Source organism: Lepus europaeus, chromosome 10, assembly GCF_033115175.1.
Source record: "Lepus europaeus isolate LE1 chromosome 10, mLepTim1.pri, whole genome shotgun sequence".
NCBI classification, from domain to species: domain Eukaryota; kingdom Metazoa; phylum Chordata; class Mammalia; order Lagomorpha; family Leporidae; genus Lepus; species Lepus europaeus.
Window position 1 is genome coordinate 100,226,007 of NC_084836.1, and position 18,596 is coordinate 100,244,602.

Consider the following 18,596-nt stretch of genomic DNA (forward strand, 5'->3'; position numbering starts at 1 on the left):
TTTCAAACATGACAGGTATGAAAGTTCACTTGCGTACTAGATAATGTTTTCATTCACTTGCTTCCAGTATTGTCACTCACTTAGTACCTTGAAAAGGCAGGAGGGAAGAGAATACTTCCCCCTGTGAGCATCCAAGGGCTTCTTGAAGGAAGAAGCGTTGCACCTGGGCCTGGAAAATGTAGGTAGGACTTGCACATGGCAAGGTCAGGTGTCAGAAAACCACCTGAACAAGTCTGCTCACAGGGACCACCTCTGTGTCTCCTCTGAGCTCCTGTTTTTCCTACTTAAATCTAAACTTGAAAACATTCCCACTCAAGAAATATATCATCATTTTTAATGACTAATTAATGAATAAATAAATATGACCTATGCCACTAAAGCTGAGCAGCTTACTGTTAAACAGTGAACTATTTCAGGACTTTAAATAATGCCATTGTGAACACAGTTTCGTGTATATTTTGATATGCTTGCCGTATTTTTCTTAACATGACTACAAGTAGAATGACAGGGTCAAAGACTGCACTTGTAGGAAGGGTCTTATTTTTTTCTTTTAAAAATTTATAAGGGACTTGCCTGGCATAGCAGGAATGCCTGTGACGCCAGCATTCTATATGGGCAGTGGTTTATGTTCTAGCTGTTCTACTTCCAATCTACCTCCCTGCTTAAGTGCCTGGGAAAGCAGCTAAAGACGCAGGTACTTGGACCCCTGCCACTCACGTGGGAGACCCAGACAAAGCTCCTGGCTCTCCTGGTTTTGGCCCAGCTCATCCCTGGCCATTGTAGCCATTTGGGGAGGGAATCAGCGAATGGAAGATCTCCCTTTCTTTCTCCCTCCCGCCTCCCCCCACCCCCCTCCCTCTCTCTCTGTAACTCTGCCTTTCAAATAAATATTTTTTTTTTAAATGTAATTTATTTGAGAGAAGAGAGCTCTCAACCACTGGTTCACTTACCATACCCACAGTGGTCAGGACTAGGGCTAGGCCAGAGGCAGGAACTCAATCCAGATCACACATGTAGGTGGCAGGGACCTAATACTTGAACTATCACTGGCTGCCTCCCAGGCTGTACATTAGCAGGAAGCTGGAATTGGGAGCAGAGCTGGGACTTAAACCCAGGCACTTTGATATCCAACCAGTGTCTGAACCACTCAGCCAAACACTCACCCCTGGGGGGCTTTTTAATTCGCAGACCAACCTGCCTCTCTGAAGTGATTCACTTAAAAATTCTCTAGCCATATGAGAATTACCAAAACAGTGACAATTTAATATCTGAAACTGATAGTCATCTGGACATAGTTATTAATTCCAAGATGAACATCTGAATTACTTTTGGTTGCAAATTTAACTATTATATTCAAAGATTTTAGCATATCATGAATAAGTTGATTGTCATTTTTCATCCCTTGATCCTTCCTCTAAGATAAATTGGTTTGTAATGTGTTGATAGAATTTCATCTAGGTCTCCCACAAGGGTGGCAGGGTCCTAAACACTTGGGCCATCTTCCCCAGCTTTTCCCAGGCCATTAGCAGGGAGCTGGCTCAGAAGTGGAGCAGCTGGGACTCAAGCTTGTACTAATATGGTATGCTGGCATCGCCAGGTAGCAGCTTTACCCACTACACCACAATACTCGCCTCAAGGATTATCTTGTTTTCTAGATTATTTTTCAAAACTTCAGGGTTGATATTTCCCCCCCTAGACTTTTGGAATTGTCATACCAACAATGCAGGATTTGTCTCTTATTTGGAATATCTAGAACATTGGAGTGGAGGAGAATTAGAGGAAAGAAGGGGGCAGGGTTTGTTATTCTCGCGTCAAGCCCTCACAGTCTAGCAGTTGACAGATGAGTGTCAGCAGAGGGTTCCCAGAAGCAGGTCCCGACTCTTGAGATGACTGGTCAAGTGGAGGAAGTTTTCTAACGGAGAGGAAATCAGATGCTGTCACTGAGCACAGTCAAGCTTTCCATTGCTGTCCAAACGAAAGGAGGAAAATCTCCTTGGTGATAGTGTATGGAGGGCCGTCCTGTAGTGTGGAGCCTTCTCTCGGGCATACAGGAACGTCTGAGGAGGGCTTTCCAAGGAAGTGGTCAGAAGCCCTGGAGAGCTGGAGTGGGGAACACTGTTTTTCATTTGCAGTGTTTGAACTATTGACTATATACACTTCATTGTTTCAAAAAATTTTGAGCTGTTGTTTTTTTTAATATTTTATTTTATTTATTTGAAAAGGTTACAGAGAGAGGCAGGTAGAGAGAAATGTCTTCCATCCACCTGTTCACTCCTCAAATGGCTAAAATAGCCGGAGCTGAGCTGATCCGAAGCCAGGAACCAGGAGCTTTTTCCTGGTCTACCACGTGGGTGCAGGGGCCTAAGCACTTGGGCCGTCTTCTTTCCCATATGCATCAGCAGGGAGCTGGATGGGAAGTGGAGCAGCCAGGACTCAAACCGGCACCCATATGAGAAGCCAGTGCTGCAGGCCAGGGCTTTAACCCGTTGCACCACAGCGCCAGACCCAAGCTGGTTATTTTTAAAAAGCCTTACTTGTCCATGGCTATGTAACATGTTAACATTAGGAGAAACTGGGTGAAAGGTATATAGGATTTTGGTTGTATCTTTGCAAGTCTTTTGCAAATCCAGATTCACTTAAAAATACAAAGATTAAATGTAAAAGACTAAAGGAAAAAAATGTCTTCCTGTATGGAATCCTGCCCCGTGAGGCAATTTTCTACCTTCTAATCTTGTCTTCCTCCTTTCTTCCTTTCTTTCTTTCTTTCTCTCTTTCTCTCTTTCTTTCTTTTCTCTCTCTCTTTCTCGCTTTCTCTTTCTCTCTCTTCCTCCTGTCCTTCCTTCCTTTTCTCTTTCTTTCTCTCTCTCTCTCTCTCTCTCTTTTTTTTTTTTTAAGAGACAGAGTTCCCATCTGCCAGTTCACTCCTCAAATGCCCGCAACAACTTGGGCTGGGGCCAGGAGCCAAGAACTCAATTCTGATCTCCTCTCCCACAAGGGTGGCAGGAACCTAATGACTTGAGTTGCCTCCCAGCATCTGCATTAGCAGGACACTGAAGTTAAGAGCCAGAGACAGGAACTGAAGCCAGACACTCCACTGTGGGAGACAGCCCTCTTAGCCACTAGGCCAAATGGCCATTCCAAAGCCAGTATCAGTTTGGAGAAGGCTCATAGGAAAAAGTATTGGTGACACAGGAGCTTCCTGACCATGAGTGTGTTGCTATAAAGAGAAATGGGAGTTAATGCATTACTGTGGAGCTTTATTTTCTCCTAGCGATACACTGTGAAGTGGTTAAAAGAGCAGTGATCCAGAAGGGAGAGGATGTGGCTGCGTATGACAGCCTTCTGTGTTGCCCAGATGTTAATTACTTGACCCATTTTGTGACTCATTTCTGAAAGTGCAGAATTGTTGCCTTGTAGAACTCTTGAGGACACTGGGGAGGCAGCATTGAAAGGTAGCCCAGGCTTCTCAGCTGGGAGTGACACTAGGTCTGTTGAAACAGCAGGTGGTGTGACTTGCTCTACCCCCTACAGGATGTTCATTTCTTCTCCCCGGTTCCAACTGTGGCTCTCTTCTGAGCAGGATTGGTTGCCGTGGTCCCTGCTGCTTCTCTCGCTCATGTGTGAAACAAGCGCCTTCTATGTTCCTGGGGTTGCGCCAATCAACTTCCATCAGAATGATCCTGTAGAAATCAAGGTAAGTGTGCCCTAGGCAGTTGGAGTCTCTGTTAGGCAGCCTGGCTGGAGGACCGTGGTGAGCTGTTTATTCCATCCTGTGGTTGCAGGAAACAGTTGTGCCAGTTACCCTGGGACAAGGAGGGTTCGTTGCACATGTTACAAGCTGAAGTATAGCACTCTTGGGAAACCCAGAGTTCCAGGAACTTGGCCTCTGCTTCTTTATCTATCTGTGCTGCTAGCTGTCTGCACCTCTCCTGTGGGGATGTGTCCTTGCTCCCCGTTCTGGTCCTTTCTGTATATGTGTGCATGTACATCTCCATCTTCTCACTTTTGCTGTCTGCTGTTCTGGGGTGGGTGAGTGGGTGTGTGTGTGCACACGTCCATCTCTTTCTGTTTGTGTCTCTGTCTCGCTCCATTTGCCTCCCTCTTTCATGTACTCCATTCTCCTCTCTGTTACCAGCATTCTCTGCATAACTCATAGCATCTGCTCATATTGTTTGTGTTGTAAGCATCTCTCTTCCTTGGCAGTCAGACATATGAGCTGCGGGAACCATAATTAAAATAGCATTTACTGGAGTTATTTATGTGCCAGGCATTATGCATGGCTTGGCTCAGGATGCCCCCTAAGAATCCTCTAAGGCAAAATCTGCATCTGTGTGTTTTAATGAGGGCTTCTTGTGAATTTAATGGATAAGGGAACTGAGGCCCAGGGAAGTGAACCAAGTTGCCCAAGGTCCCACCCCGAGGAAGACATTGGGTTAGTTCAGAGCCCCATCTCTTTCCTGCCGCAGTGCTTTTCCCTCCATTGCCTCTGCCCAAGCGCCCTACAGAGCCACTTATGGCAGCATATGTCGAATTCGGTGTGCTTTTAAATCTGCAGTGCGTTCTAAAACTAAGGAAATGTGAAGTAACTCAGAACTGTCAGCGGTACATACAAGTGGTGTGCTACAGTTTTATCTGCCACAATTAGTTTGTCTGTTGGGTAGTATTGCCAAGTATGCTAAAACTATGGAGCAACAGCGAACATTATTGAAGTAGTCCCCTTGCTGTGTGCTGGGCTGAGGAATAACCGACTCTCTTTCCACCAGGCTGTGAAGCTTACCAGCTCTCGGACCCAACTCCCTTATGAATACTACTCATTGCCCTTCTGCCAGCCCAGCAAAATAACCTACAAGGCAGAGAATCTGGGTAAGTCCCTCTCTCAAACTGCTTCGGCCTGCCTCAAAGGGGAACCCAGCGTGGTTTTCATCATGATAGCAGTTAACCCTTATCTAGCACCTACTGTGTGCTGTACACATGATTCCCTGTAGTTACATGCCTGCTAACTTACTCAGTCCTCAAGGTCACCCTGGAGAATCATTACTGTGTTGGTTCCCATCTTGCAGTTGAAATGACTTGCCCATAGTTGTACCGTTAGTTAATGGCTGTGCTGGGCTTTGAAGGAACACATGGCTTCTACTCTGGCCTGCTCTTCCTTGATTTCTAAATACCCTCTTCTCTCTTGAGGCTTTTGTTAACCTGCCCTGCTTTTCATTGTAACAGCAGGTGGTCGCTTCTCTTCAAAGCAAGCAGAGACAGCACTGTACTGGTTAAGCTGTACAAGATTTGCCTCAGATGATGTGAGAAGCACCCAGCGTAGTGTCTGGCACAAGTGTTCTGTAAATAGGAGCCATTTTAATTTAGATTCTGCACTTGGCAGAGTTCAGGACAGAAAGGCATCTGAAGGCATCTGTTCGGAACACAGTTATTGATGCTTCTACTCTGCTTCTCTCTGTTAAGTCATGAAGATAGAAGCATGGGAAGAAACCCTCCCTGACCTCAAGAAACGATTCCTCCTCTCTCATACCTGGAGAAGAGAATTGGCTCTTCTGTGTCAGAGGAGGCTAAGATGTTTCTGGAATTCTTAGCCAACAGTTATATCTACTGCCAGATACTAGGGGCACTGGACCAGATGGAGGCAGTCCTTGGAACTGGTTTCACCAAAAGCAGGCAGGTCTGAGTCTTGTCCTGTGGTATTGCACATACAATGGCCTTCGAGCCTGGGCTGGCTCACACTGATAGTCCGGACTCCTCCTCCTGCCTACCATTACCCTTCTTTCCACCCCATGCCGAGCTCCAGCCACTTTGTCTCTGCCTGGGTACCTGACCACTTGGTCCCAGGATCCTGACACCAGGCCCCTCGCCAGCTGCTCCGCTCTTCCTGTGGGACCTGGTGTGGGTTCCTTGCAGCCCCAGGCTCTGCTGTTGGGCACACCTCAGTGTGCTACTGGATGACCTTAACCTCCCTTTACCTCTGTATTCCTGCCTCATGGAAACAGACTTCTGTGTACAGAAGTTACCCTGCCCTGTTTTCCCCTTCTGTCTTTGTGGAGTGCCTCCCTTCATGGCCAGGGGGCCCTTGGGCTGACAGGAGCATGTGAGACATCCCTCGCTCTTCTCAGCTCCTGGCCAACACCTGGCACTTAGAAAGCATCCAGTAAAGGTTAGCGTACCACCTAAGGAAGCAGACACCCAGACTAGAGGCCTTCTGGGTTGCAAGCCTTTTCTCTTCACCGTCACCCTTGCCGTCGCTGTCAATGTGTGGAGGGCTGTGCTTCAACCCTGTGAGCGGAGTCTCTTTATAGATAAGCAAGTGAACCACAGGAGGTGAAGTCGCTTGCCTGAGTCCGTCACTGAGCAGGTGCCAGTGCCCCAGGAACTTTGGCTCCAGGGTCTGTATCCTTCACGCTACATCTGTCACTCTCTTCCTTGATGTTTATAGCAACTCTGCAAGCCTAGTGATTGCCCTTGTTTCAGAGCTGAAGCAACAGCAGCTTCAAAGATTTCAAAGACCTGGTCAGGGGCACGTGACCAGTAGGTGGAGAAAGTGAGGGTTTTACCCAGGTTCTTTGATTCTAAAACCAGAGTTCTTTCTGTTGTCCCAGGCTGACATCTGCGGAAAGGCTCCTTTGGGCTGTGTGCGCATCACTGTCCCATCAGTGGCGATTCTTGAGATGGTATATGTGTCGGAGCAGCTGTGGCAGATGTCCTAGAGGGTTCACCTTCATAGCTCACAGCTTCTTGTGAAAAGGAGTAATTCTGCATTAAAAATGAGCTACTCCGGACCAGAATGTATGTGCCCTCTTCCCTGGTCTAATTTTAACTTCTCAGTATCCAGAAGTGATTGCAGCTTACTTGGTCTGCAGCCTGTTCCTCTGTCCCTGTAGTTCTTTCTGTCCTCAGGCAAGGTCCTTGTTCATCTGGAAGGAAGTGGGCAGTAGGATGTGGTGGAGATAAATGAGCCCCAGGGGTTAGCACTTCAACAGTGCCTTCATGACTGGGGGCAAGTCACTGACCCTCTCTGCTCCTTGGCTTCTAATCTTTAAAGCGCTGATTCACAGTGAGCCATGCAGATGTCCTGTTGATGGCTTTACTGTCTACTCATCAATGCATCAATGCAACCGTGGATTTTGCAGGCTCCCATGCATTTCCGGGCTTCCAAAATGAGGTAGAGTGGGGAGAGGCCTTCATGCAGGCCCCACTTCACCTTCTCCTTCCTGGTGGCCTCTCGTACACCTGAGGCATCACTTGGCAGGGCTGTTACATGGCAGGGTGCAACTCTGGAGTAGTATAGCTTGCCCTTGCCACTTGCCATTTATAAGCCAACATCTCTGTCCTCACATCTCCTCTCAACCTTAACTCTTTTTTTCTTATTAAAGATTTATTTTTATTTTTTGAGTTTTTTTTTTTTTTAAGATATATTATTTTATTTATTTGAAAGGCAGAGTTAGAGACTGAGAGAGAGAGAGATCTTCCCTCTACTAGTTTACTCCTCAGATGGCTGCAACAGCCAGGGCTGGGCCAGGCTGAAGCCAGGAGCCTAGAACTCCATCTAGCTCTTCCACATGGGTGGCAGGGACCCTGGTACTTGGCTGCTGCTTTCCCAGGTGCATTAGCAGGTAGCTGTATCAGAAATGGAGCAACTAGGACTCTAGCCAACCCTGTGCTCATATGGGATGCTGGCATCTCTAACAGCTTACTCAACAGACCCAAACTGAAAATGGCTTCTATCTAGATTTTTTCTTCTGGTTGTTTTCCCACCTAGAACCTGATTCTAGAAACCTCATAATTTTCCTAACATGCACTACTCCTCATGTATCACTAGTATCCAGTGAAGACCAGCTCCCCTAGATTCCACCTCGTCAGTAGCTCCTAGTTCAGGGTGCTGTTCACCTTCCCAAACGCTTGGTTCCAGTCACCACACCACCCACTTGTATCCCTCCGGCCAGTTGCCTGCAGCCTCTGTTTTCTACCAGAACAGCCAGAGTGATGTTTTTCTCTAACCAGAATCAGATAACATCTGCCATCTATGTTAGAAACTCCTTACTGGGTTCTGTCTTTAAAGATAAAGGTCATACAGTGTGTGGCCCACATACCCCCGAGGTCCAGGTCTGGCCCATCTCTAGTTTACCCAGGCACTCTCCTCCAGGCTTTCTGCACTGCAGCCACACAGGTCTCTCAAGTTCATGACACTTCCCCCAGCCCCAAGGGTCCTGTCATGTGTCACTTAATGATGGAATATATTCTGAGAAATGCATCACATGGAAGCTGGTGCTGTGGCGTAGTGCATTAAGTCGCCGTCTGTGGCACTGGCATCCCGTATGGGTGCCAGCCCGAGTCCCAGCTGTTCCGCTTCTGATCCAACTCCCTGCTAATGCACCTGGGAAAGCAGTAGAAGATGGTCCAAGTCCTTGAGCCCCTGCACCCACGTTGGGGACCCAGAAAAAGCTCCTGGCTTCAGATTGGCCCAGTGGCCATTTGGGGAGTGAACCAGCAGATGGAAAATATCTCTCTCTCTCTCTCTCTCTCTCTCTCTCTGTAACTCTACCTTACAAGTAAATACATCGTTTTTTTAAAGGTTTATTTTATTTATTTTTAAATAGTTACAGAGAGAGAGGTCTTCCATCCGCTGGTTAACTCCCCAGATGTACGCTACATCTTCTACTGCTTTCCCAGACCATAGCAGAGAGCTGGATGGGAAGAGGAGCAGCCGGGACCAGAACCGGTGCCAACATGGGATGCCGGCGCTTTAGGCCAGGGCTTTAACCCGCTGCGCCACAGCACCAGCCCCATAAATAAATCTTTAAAAAAAAATGTGTTATGTGGACATCATTGGGTGCCCATACACACACCAAGACGCCTGTGACATCATGAGGCAGTATAATTTTTTTTTTTTTTTTGGACAGGCAGAGTGGATAGTGAGAGAGAGAGAGACAGAGAGAAAGGTCTTCCTTTTTGCCGTTGGTTCACCCTCCAATGGCTGCTGTGGCCGGCGCATCTCGCTGATCCGAAGCCAGGAGCCAGGTGCTTCTCCTGGTCTCCCATGCGGGTGCAGGGCCCAAGCACTTGGGCCATCCTCCACTGCCTTCCTGGGCCATAGCAGAGAGCTGGCCTGGAAGAGGGGCAACCGAGACAGAAGCCGGTGCCCCAACTGGGACTAGAACCCGGTGTGCCGGCGCCGCAAGGCGGAGGATTAGCCTGTTAAGCCACGGCGCTGGCCGAGGCAGTATAATCTAATGGGACCACCATAATATAAGCAGTTCATTGTTGACTGAAATGTTATGTGGCACATTGGCTATACTTTGCTTTTGTCTAGAATCTTCTTCCCTTATCTCTTTGGTTAATTTCTCTCATCCTTTGGAGTTCACTTCAAGCACCACTTCCTCAGGAACACCTTCCTAGACTTACTCCCCCATGTCTACAGCATGTTATACAACATACTCTCCTTGTACTGAGTATTTAATCAAAGTCTTTCTTACCACTAGACCATAGGCTCTGTGAGTGTGCCTGTTCAGCATTGTATCCTCAGGGCCTGGTGTGTAAGCAGTACCTAGTCGTTGTTTATGAATGGACGGATGGCAAGGCAGAGAGAACCTTATCAAGTAGATCCACACTGGTAGGCCAGTGATCTACTAGGCACACTTGTTAGTATCAGTCCTGCCTGTTGGTTGTGTTCAGTCTCCTTCAGCTTGCCCCAGTGTCATATCATCACAGTAGAATTGTTGAATAGCTCAGAATGAAAGCACACTTGGGTTTAGTTGATAGTCCCTAATGGTTTAAACGCTTGTTAGTGTGACATCTGGCAGCAAGGACTCTGAGGAAACATGCACATGGGGTGTGCCAGTTCATTAAGTAAAAAGGTATTTTGGGGCCAGAGTTGTGGTGTAGTGGGTAAAGCCACTGCCTGCAATGCTGGCACCCCATATGGGCGCCAATTTGAGTCTTGGCTGCTCTGCTTCTGATCCAGCTCCCTGCTAATATGACTGGGAAAGCAGCAGAGGATGGCCCAAGTGCTTGGGCCACTGCATCTGTGTGGGAGACCCTGAAGAAGCTCCTGACTCCTGACTTCAGCTGGCCCAGCCTCAGCCATTGTGACCATTTGGGGAGTGAAACAGCAGATGGAAGACCTCTGTCTTCTTCCTCTCTCTATGTTAACAGACTTTCAAGTAAAACATAATTTAAAAAACAAAAACAGGTGTTTTGGTTAAAAAATCTCAGGTGCTAGATTTCGCCTTACTGTCCCCTCCCTGCCTGAATCAGGATGAGAAGAAACAGAGATAAATAGGAAACAGTGTCTGTCATTAAAGAATTCATGGTCAGGGCTAGCACAGTGGCGCAATGAGTTAAGCCATTGCCGGCAATGCTGGCATCCTACATGGGTGCTGGTTCGAGTCCCAGCTACTCCACTTCCAATCCAGCTCCCTGCTAATGTGCCTGGGAAAGCAGCAAAAGATGGCCCAAGCATCTGGGGCCCTGCACTGTGAAGACTGAAGGAAGCTCCTGGTTTCTGGCTTCAGCCTGCACTGTTGCTCTCATTTGGGGAATGAACCAGTGGAATGAAGATATCTATCTCTGTCCCTCTCTCTCTTTCTCTCCCACTCCCTCCCTCTGTCTCTGTAACTCTTTCAAATAAATAAATAAAACTTCAATGATAATTAAAAGAAACCCATTGAAGAGAGAAACTGGTATCCTGCGGTTGCCAGGATTAGAATTCTGTGGGGCAAGACTGGAATATCTGTCCCTCTCTCTGTAACTCTGCCTTTGAAATAAATAAATCTTTTTTTTTTTTTTTTTTTTTTTTTTTTTTTTTTTTTGACAGGCAGAGTGGACAGTGAGAGAGAGAAAGAGAGACAAAGGTCTTCCTTTTCCATTGGTTCACCCCACAATGGCCGCTGTGGCTAGTGCGCTGTGGCCAGCGCACCGCGCTGATCCGAAGCCAGGAGATAGGTGCTTCTCCTGATCTCCCATGTGGGTGCAGGGCCCAAGCACTTGGGCCATCCTCCACTGCCTTCCCGGGCCACAGCAGAGAGCTGGACTGGAAGAGGGGCAACCGGCACAGAATCCGGCGCCCCAACCGGGACTAGAACCCGGTGTGCCGGCACCGCAGGCAGAGGATTAGCCTAGTGAGCCACAGTGCCAGCCGATAAATCTTTTTTAAAAAATATTTTTTTAATTTATTTTTTAAGGAATACAAAGTTGATAAGTACAACTTTAGGAATATAGTTATTCTTCCCACCATGTCAGCCTTCCCACCTACACTCCCACCCCTCCTTCTCCTCCCTCTCCCTTTGCCAGTCCCATTCTCCATTAAGATTTACTTTCAGTTAACTTCGGACACAGAAGACCAACTCTATACTAAGTAAAGATTTCAACAATTTGCACACACACAAAACTGAGAACTAGTTTTGCAGTTAACTCTCAGTACAACTCATTGAGGACAGAGGTCCTGCATGGGGAGTTAGTACACAGTGACTCTTGTTAACTTATCAATTAATACTCTTATGTATGACATCAGTGACCACCTGAGGCTCTTGAAATGAGCCTTTTAAGTCCACAATCTCTGACAGTATTTGGACAAGGCCATAAGCAAAGTTCTCTCTACCCTTTAGAGAAAAGTATATTCTTCTTTAGTGGCCACTTCTTTCCACTGGGATGTCTCTCACAGAGATCCTTCATGTAGAACATTTTTTGCCACAGTGTCTTGGTTTTCCATGCCTGAAACGCTCCCATGGGTTTTTCAGCCAGACCAGGAAGCGTTAAGGGCTGATTCTGAGGTCAGAGTGTTACTTAAAGCGATTGTCATTCTATGAGTCTGCTGTGTGGATATTCTCTCCTTTTTAATTTTATTTATTATTATTACAGCACTTGATGCTATTTATATGATCTCTTTAATGCCTAATCCTATCTATATATTCACTTTAACACTTAATATGATCACTTCAACAATTAAGATGGCATTTTTACCACCAAGTTTAATGGGATTTGGAGTCCCATGACAAGTTTTTCAACTGTACCCTTAGAAGTAAGTCTGAAGGAATGTATGCAGAACTATACAACTTTACAGTTACAAACTTCCTCCTCCCTCTCTTATTCCCATTCTTATTTTTTACTGAGATCTATTTTCAATTGACTTTATACACATGATTAACTCTATGTTAAGTAAAGAATTCAACAAATAGTATGGAGGGAAAAAAAGATGAAAAAAAAAAAAAGAAAACGAAACTGTTCCTTGATAGTCAAGACAAGGGCAGCTCAAGTCATCCCTTGTCGAAGTGTCAATTTCAGTAATCCAGATTTCATTTTAGGTGCTCTATTCTCAGATCAGGGAGAACATATGGTACTTTTCCCTTTAGGACTGGCTTATTTCACTAAGCATGATGTTTTCCAGATGCATCTGTTTTGTTGGAAATGATTTTTTTTTTTACTGCTGTGTAGTATTCCATAATACATATCTCATAATTTCTCTATCCAGTCTTTGGTTGATGAGCATTTAGGTTGATTCCATGTCTTAGCTATTGTGAATTGAGCTGCAATAAACATGGAGGTGCAAATAGCTGTTTGGTTTACTGATTCAATTGCTCTTGGGTAAATTCCCAGGAGTGGGATGGCTGGGTCTTATGGTAGGTCTATATTCAGATTTTTGAGGTATCTAAGCTGTCTTCCATAGTAGCTTTACCAGTTTGCATTCCCACCAACAGTGGATTAGGGTACCTTTCTCCCCACATCCTTGCCAGCATTTGTTTGTTGATTTCTGTATGAAAGCCATTCTAACTGGGATGAGGTAAAAGTTCATTGTGATTTTGATTTGCATTTCCCTGACAGCTAGTGATCCTATACATTTTTTCATGTGTCTGTTGGCCATTTGGATTTCCTCTTTTGAAAAATGCCTGTTTTAAGTCCTTTGCCCATCTCTTAACTGGGTTGTTTGTTTTGTTGCTGTGGAGTTTCTTGATCTCTTTGTAGATTCTGGTTAATCCTTTATCAGTTGCATAGTTTGCAAATAATTTCTCCCATTCTGTTGGTTGCCTCTTCACTTTGCTGAGTGTTTCTTTTGCTGTACAGAAACTTATAAATTTGAAGTATTCCCATTTGTTAATTTTGGCTCTGACTGCCTGTGCCTCTGGGGTCTTTTCTAAGAACTCTTTGCTTATGCTAATGTCTTGTTGGATATCTCTGATGTTCTCTAATAATTTGATGATGTTGGGTCGTAGATTTAGATCTTTAATCCATGTTGAGTGGATTTTTGTGTTAGGTGTAAGGTAGGGGTCTTGCTTCATACTTCTGCACGTGAAAATCCGGTTTTCCCAGCACTATTTGTTGAAGAGACTATCCTTGCTCCAGGAATTGGTTTTAGCTCCTTGGTCAAATGTAAATTGGTTGTAGATGTTTGGATTGATTTCTGGTGTTTCTATTCTGTTCCATTGGTCTGTCCCATCTGTTTTTGTACCAGTACCAGGCTGTTTTGATTATAACTGCCTTGTGGTATGTCTTGAAGTCTGGTATTGTGATGCCTCCAGCTTTGTTTTTGTTGTGTAAGATTGCCTTAGCTATTCGGGGTCTCATGTGGCTCCATATGAATTTCAGCATCATTTTTTCTAGACCTGAGAAGAATGTCTTTGGTATTTTGATTGGTATCACATTGAATCTGTAAATTGCTTTCAGAAGAATGGATATTTTGATGATATTATTCTTCTAATCCAAGAATATGGAAGATTTTTTTCATTATTTTGTATTTTTCTTCTGTTTCTTTCTTTAATGTTTTGTAATTCTCATTGTAGAGATCTTTCACATCCTTGGTTAAATTTATTCCAAGGTAATTGATTTTTTTTTTTTTTTGTAACTATTATGAATGGGATTGATCTTAGAAGTTCTTTCTCAGCTGTGGCATTGTCTGTGTATACAAAGGCTGTTGATTTTTGTGTATCCTGCTACTTTTCCAAACTCTTCTATGAGTTCAGATAGTCTCTTAGTGGAGTCTTTTGGATCCCCTATATATAGAATCATGTCATCTGCAAATAGGGATAGTCTGACTTCCTCCTTCCCAATTTGTATCCCTTTGATGTCTTTTTCTTGCCTAATGGCTCTGGCTAAAACTTCCATGGTCAGATCGAAAGCCAAAAATAGATGAGGGTACTTCAAAAAAATTGTGGAAAATAGAATTAAAAGATAAACTTAGCACTGGGCATTTGGCATTGAGTTAGGATGCCACTGGGGATACTCACACTCCACATCAGAGTGCCCGGGGTTGAATTCTGGCTCCACTCCTATCTCTGTTCCTGTTAACGTGTGTCCCGGGAGGCAGCAGGTAATAGCTCGAGTAGCTGGGTCCCTGCCACCCATGTGGGAGACCAGATTGAGTTCCTGGCTCCTGATGTTGGCCTTGTCCAACCCCAGCTTGTTGGCATTTGGATGGGAGAGGTCTGTTTGTCTTTCAAATAAAAAAGTGGATGAAATTTTTAAAATGAAAGATAAATTTATTTTGATGCAAAAGAATTTTTGAAATGCACACATATATGTCAGCGTATTGTATAAAATAATAACACTGACATGAAAAAGTACAGAGGTGATGCTGGTGACAAAAGTATTTGTTGCCTGCATACTCTGTGCCTGATATTTCACTTGGATGAATTCCTTTATTTCTCATGTAACTCTGTAAAGTGAATACTGTCATCAGCCCATTTTATGGATGAGGAATCGAGGCTCAGTGGGGTTAAGTGATTTTACTGCTTAGTTAATGAGAGGCGGAGGCAGGATGCGATAGTAGGTGGCCTGGTGTCAGAACCCTTTCTCACTGCATGCTGCTGCTCTGTGCAGAAGGAGATCAGTAGGCAGTGGCGAGTTCTGTGCTCCATAGGTCGGGAAGGGCTTCCAGGGAGAGCCAGTGGAAGCTGAGCTTGAAGCCAGGTGTGCGGGATGGGAAGTGGCACTTCCGGTGAAGGAAGCAATGTGAGGCCCAGAGGCAGGTTAGAGTGTGCTATGTTTGGGCTCGGAGGGGTTGGAGGTGCCGGAGCGCAGAGGACGAGGGGAGAGTGACAGGGGAGGTTGGGGAGGGCAAGCCAGGCATGAGTGAACATCTGGGCAGAGTATTAACTGCCGGCCTGAGGCACTGCTGAAGTTCCTGGAAGTCCGTTCACCCTGCTGTCCTGTCCTGCATCTCTGACTCTGCTGACCTCAGCAACCTCAGGGCTGAAGCTCTGAGCTCGATCTGTCTCTCTTACGGCAGGAGAGGTGCTGAGAGGGGACCGGATTGTCAACACCCCTTTCCAGGTTCTCATGAACAGTGAGAAGAAGTGTGAAGTTCTGTGCAGCCAGTCCAACAAGCCAGTGACCCTGACAGTGGAGCAGAGCCGTCTCGTGGCCGAGCGCATCACCGAGGACTACTACGTCCACCTGTAAGTTGTCCTGTGCTCCCTACCAGCCTCCCGTTCTGGAGGGGAGGGCACTGGTGGGCGAGATGGTCCAGAGGAACTGAGCAGGGCCTTGGGTTTCCAGCATTGCTGACAACCTGCCTGTGGCCACCCGGCTGGAGCTCTACTCCAACCGTGACAACGATGACAAGAAGAAGGAAAAAGATGTGCAGTTTGAACATGGTTACCGGCTCGGCTTCACGGATGTCAACAAGGTAGAGTATCTGGCGCACTCACAGGGCAGGTGAGCCACAACTCTTAAGTCACAAGCACTTGGGGCCATGAAGAAGGGGAACCCATTCAACTCTAGGCTTACACCGTATAAAAGATAGGGAGCGTGCTTTTATAAGATTGTTATTTTAAAAAAAAAAACAAAACTGGAACATCATCATATGGGAAAGAAGGCTAAAAAATGACAAAGACCCTGCAAATTCCCGGCTTTGAATCCTGCCTCCACCACTTAGGGTTGTCTGAGTGACCTTGGGCCCGTGTCTTTCCATCAGTAAACAATGTAGAATAATCACACTCGCCTCTGGGGTGATTTGCAGAATAAGTCCAATAACAAGCACTTCACAGCATGGCCCCTGGATAGGCTCTTAGTGGTGATTGTCACTGTGACTGTCTTTTCTTATCTCTCTAATTCTCTAAACCGAACACAGGAATGAAGAAAAAAAAAAAAAAAACATTTCTTTTGAGGCACAGCCCCTGTCCTTAGAGAGCTTCCATCCTAACTGGGAAGAGAACTGGCAGTGTGTGGCCCTGAGTTGAGTCTCGGTTGCCTTCCAGTGGAATTCAGAGAGAGCTCTTTGTGCGTTCAGGTTGTCATGGGGAGGTGGGCCTTGTGAGATAGGTAGACTAGAGCTGAGTGGAGTTGGAAATGGATTCTAGGTGGAGTTGGGGGTGGATTATCAGAGTGAAGCCAAGAACAGAGAGAGATGCAGCATAGGGACTTGATGGGGCAGGGAGGAGTTGGGTGGAGCTAATGTGACTTTGAAGGTGAGGGCCAGATATTTTAGGGTCAGATGACACAAGGCCTTGAAAGCCGGGCTGAGAGAATTGGGCTTGTATCTGATTTAGGTTTTTTCTGATCTCGAAAGCCAGGGAGCCCTTGAAGATTTCTGAGTAGGAGAGTGATAGAGTGGTGCTTTGGGAAGATTGTCTTGGCCAGGCATGGGGGGAGGGAGGGGGACTGGGACCTGTTGTCTGGGGTGGTATCCCTGAGTGATGCTCAGATGATTTCTTGGTGTCTCTATTGTTCCACTTTAGATCTACCTGCACAATCACCTCTCATTCATCCTTTACTACCACCGGGAGGACATGGAAGAGGACCAGGAGCACACGTACCGTGTCGTCCGCTTCGAGGTGATTCCCCAGAGCATCAGGCTGGAGGGTGAGTGGGGAGGTATGACCAGAGGGCAGGGCTGGATGGGCCTGGGCTTCTCACCTTCTCATTCCTGAACTGGCTGATAGGCCCAGCAGCCCCAGCCCAGGTGATGCCACTGTGTTCCCCATAGAAAAGGTGGGGTGAGGGGAGACTCGACATCCTTGTTGTGGGCTGGGCACCTTAGCAGCTTACCAACCCCGGAAGGTGTCTAGTAGTGACTGAGAGGAACCCTACAGGTTCAGAGAGGTTAGTGACTTGGCAGAGACCAAACAGCAAACTGGGGCAACGTTTGGTTTGAGGAATAAGGGGCAGGAGTACAGACAGCTGTTGAGAAACAAATTTTATCTTTGTTTCTCTCTTTTTGTGTGAATAATTGGCAGACTAAAATTTGCCCAGAGCCAATGTTGGTGCAGGAGTTTGAGAGCCCAGCCCAGTCCTGATGGGCCTCCCGGCATCTGGCCCTGTTTCACCTCACCTGCCAGCCCTGCTCACCCAGTGCCCTTCATTTCAGCAGCAGGTCTTTCCTTTTTCCATTTGTGATTTTTCTGGTCTTTAAAAAAAACCCAAAAACTATAGAACCTAGTTTTCAAACAAAATCATATACAGAATTCTCATAGAAAACATAGATTCCATACTTTAAAAGCACGGTGCTGCATCTCCTTCTGTGAGTGTCAGTGTAGTTTTCTGTTGACATATGTGATCATTTGGAGGTCATCCGCTCCCTCACTGGCTTTTTCAGCTTAGAGTCTGTGTCTTCTTTTCCTGCTACCATGATTCCCAGCACCTAGCACAGTGCCTGGCAAACAGTGCTTGTTATGGGGGGGGGAGGGGGGGATAAATGAATGGACAGACAGCAGGACAAGCGAATAAATGAATGGAGAGAGCACCTGAGGATTGGATCACTGCAGTACTGGGGCTTTGGAGGGAGTAAACATGAGTAAGCCATCCTGTTCAACAAACAGAACAAGAAGGAATCGCTGTGGTTTTGTGTGCTGAACAGGCTGAATGAGAAAATAGTTGAGCTGAGTGATGGAGGTTGATTGATCAAAGAGGAACTCAGACCCAGATGCCTTCCATGCCCCCATGCCCACCATGCACATATCTCTCTGCAGCCCTGTAGAATCTAATATTTAAGGAAATCCCTGTTGCCTGCTGTGCCCCTAACCTGCACTCAGACAGACCTGGAGGCAGGGTTCAGCAGCAGGCTGCTTTGGGGGCAACCCTAGAGCAGCCTTAGGGTAGTGGCACTGGGAGCACAGGAACAGACTGAATCTGTCTCTCACAGATCTCAAAGCAGACGAGAAGAGCTCATGCACCCTGCCCGAAGGCACCAACTCTTCACCCCAAGAGATCGATCCCACCAAGGAGAATCAGCTGCACTTCACCTACTCTGTACACTGGGAGGTAAGAGGGGCAGGCAGGGGAGGAGGCTGAGCCGAGACCCCAGTAGGAGGCCTGACTCTAGTGTTCCCTCTCACCTACCAGGAAAGTAACATCAAATGGGCCTCTCGCTGGGACACTTACCTGACCATGAGTGACGTGCAGATCCACTGGTTTTCTATCATCAACTCTGTTGTGGTGGTCTTCTTCCTGTCAGGTGAGAGATCTGGGGGTTGAAAGGTAGAGGACAGGGTGGGGGTTGAGGGACCGAGGCATCATATCACTTACAGGGGGCTTCCAAGGTGTTCTTAGGGCCAAGTGTGGATCAAAGCAGACATCAGGGCTGTGTGCCAGGTTTCTGTGTGCAGGTAAACAAGCTTCAATCTCTCCCCTGAGGAGGTCGCTAGGGGAAGACATCTGTTCATGTACAC

General features: G+C 46.5%; 1 protein-coding gene across 2 annotated transcripts in view; it reads left to right on the forward strand.

Moving 5' to 3' along the window:
* TM9SF4 (transmembrane 9 superfamily member 4) overlaps positions 1-18,596 on the forward strand; it is a 52,333-nt gene that overhangs the window by 13,949 nt on the left and 19,788 nt on the right. Inside the window, exons 2-8 of one of the 2 annotated variants that reach the window (XM_062204006.1) lie at positions 3,581-3,694; positions 4,764-4,863; positions 15,218-15,386; positions 15,487-15,616; positions 16,668-16,791; positions 18,071-18,189; positions 18,271-18,382. In XM_062204006.1, the coding sequence (XP_062059990.1) occupies positions 3,581-3,694; positions 4,764-4,863; positions 15,218-15,386; positions 15,487-15,616; positions 16,668-16,791; positions 18,071-18,189; positions 18,271-18,382 (868 nt within the window). Of the gene's footprint in view, positions 1-3,580; positions 3,695-4,763; positions 4,864-15,217; positions 15,387-15,486; positions 15,617-16,667; positions 16,792-18,070; positions 18,190-18,270; positions 18,383-18,596 lie in introns of those variants that run through there. The other variant, XM_062204007.1, reaches the window with a different exon arrangement.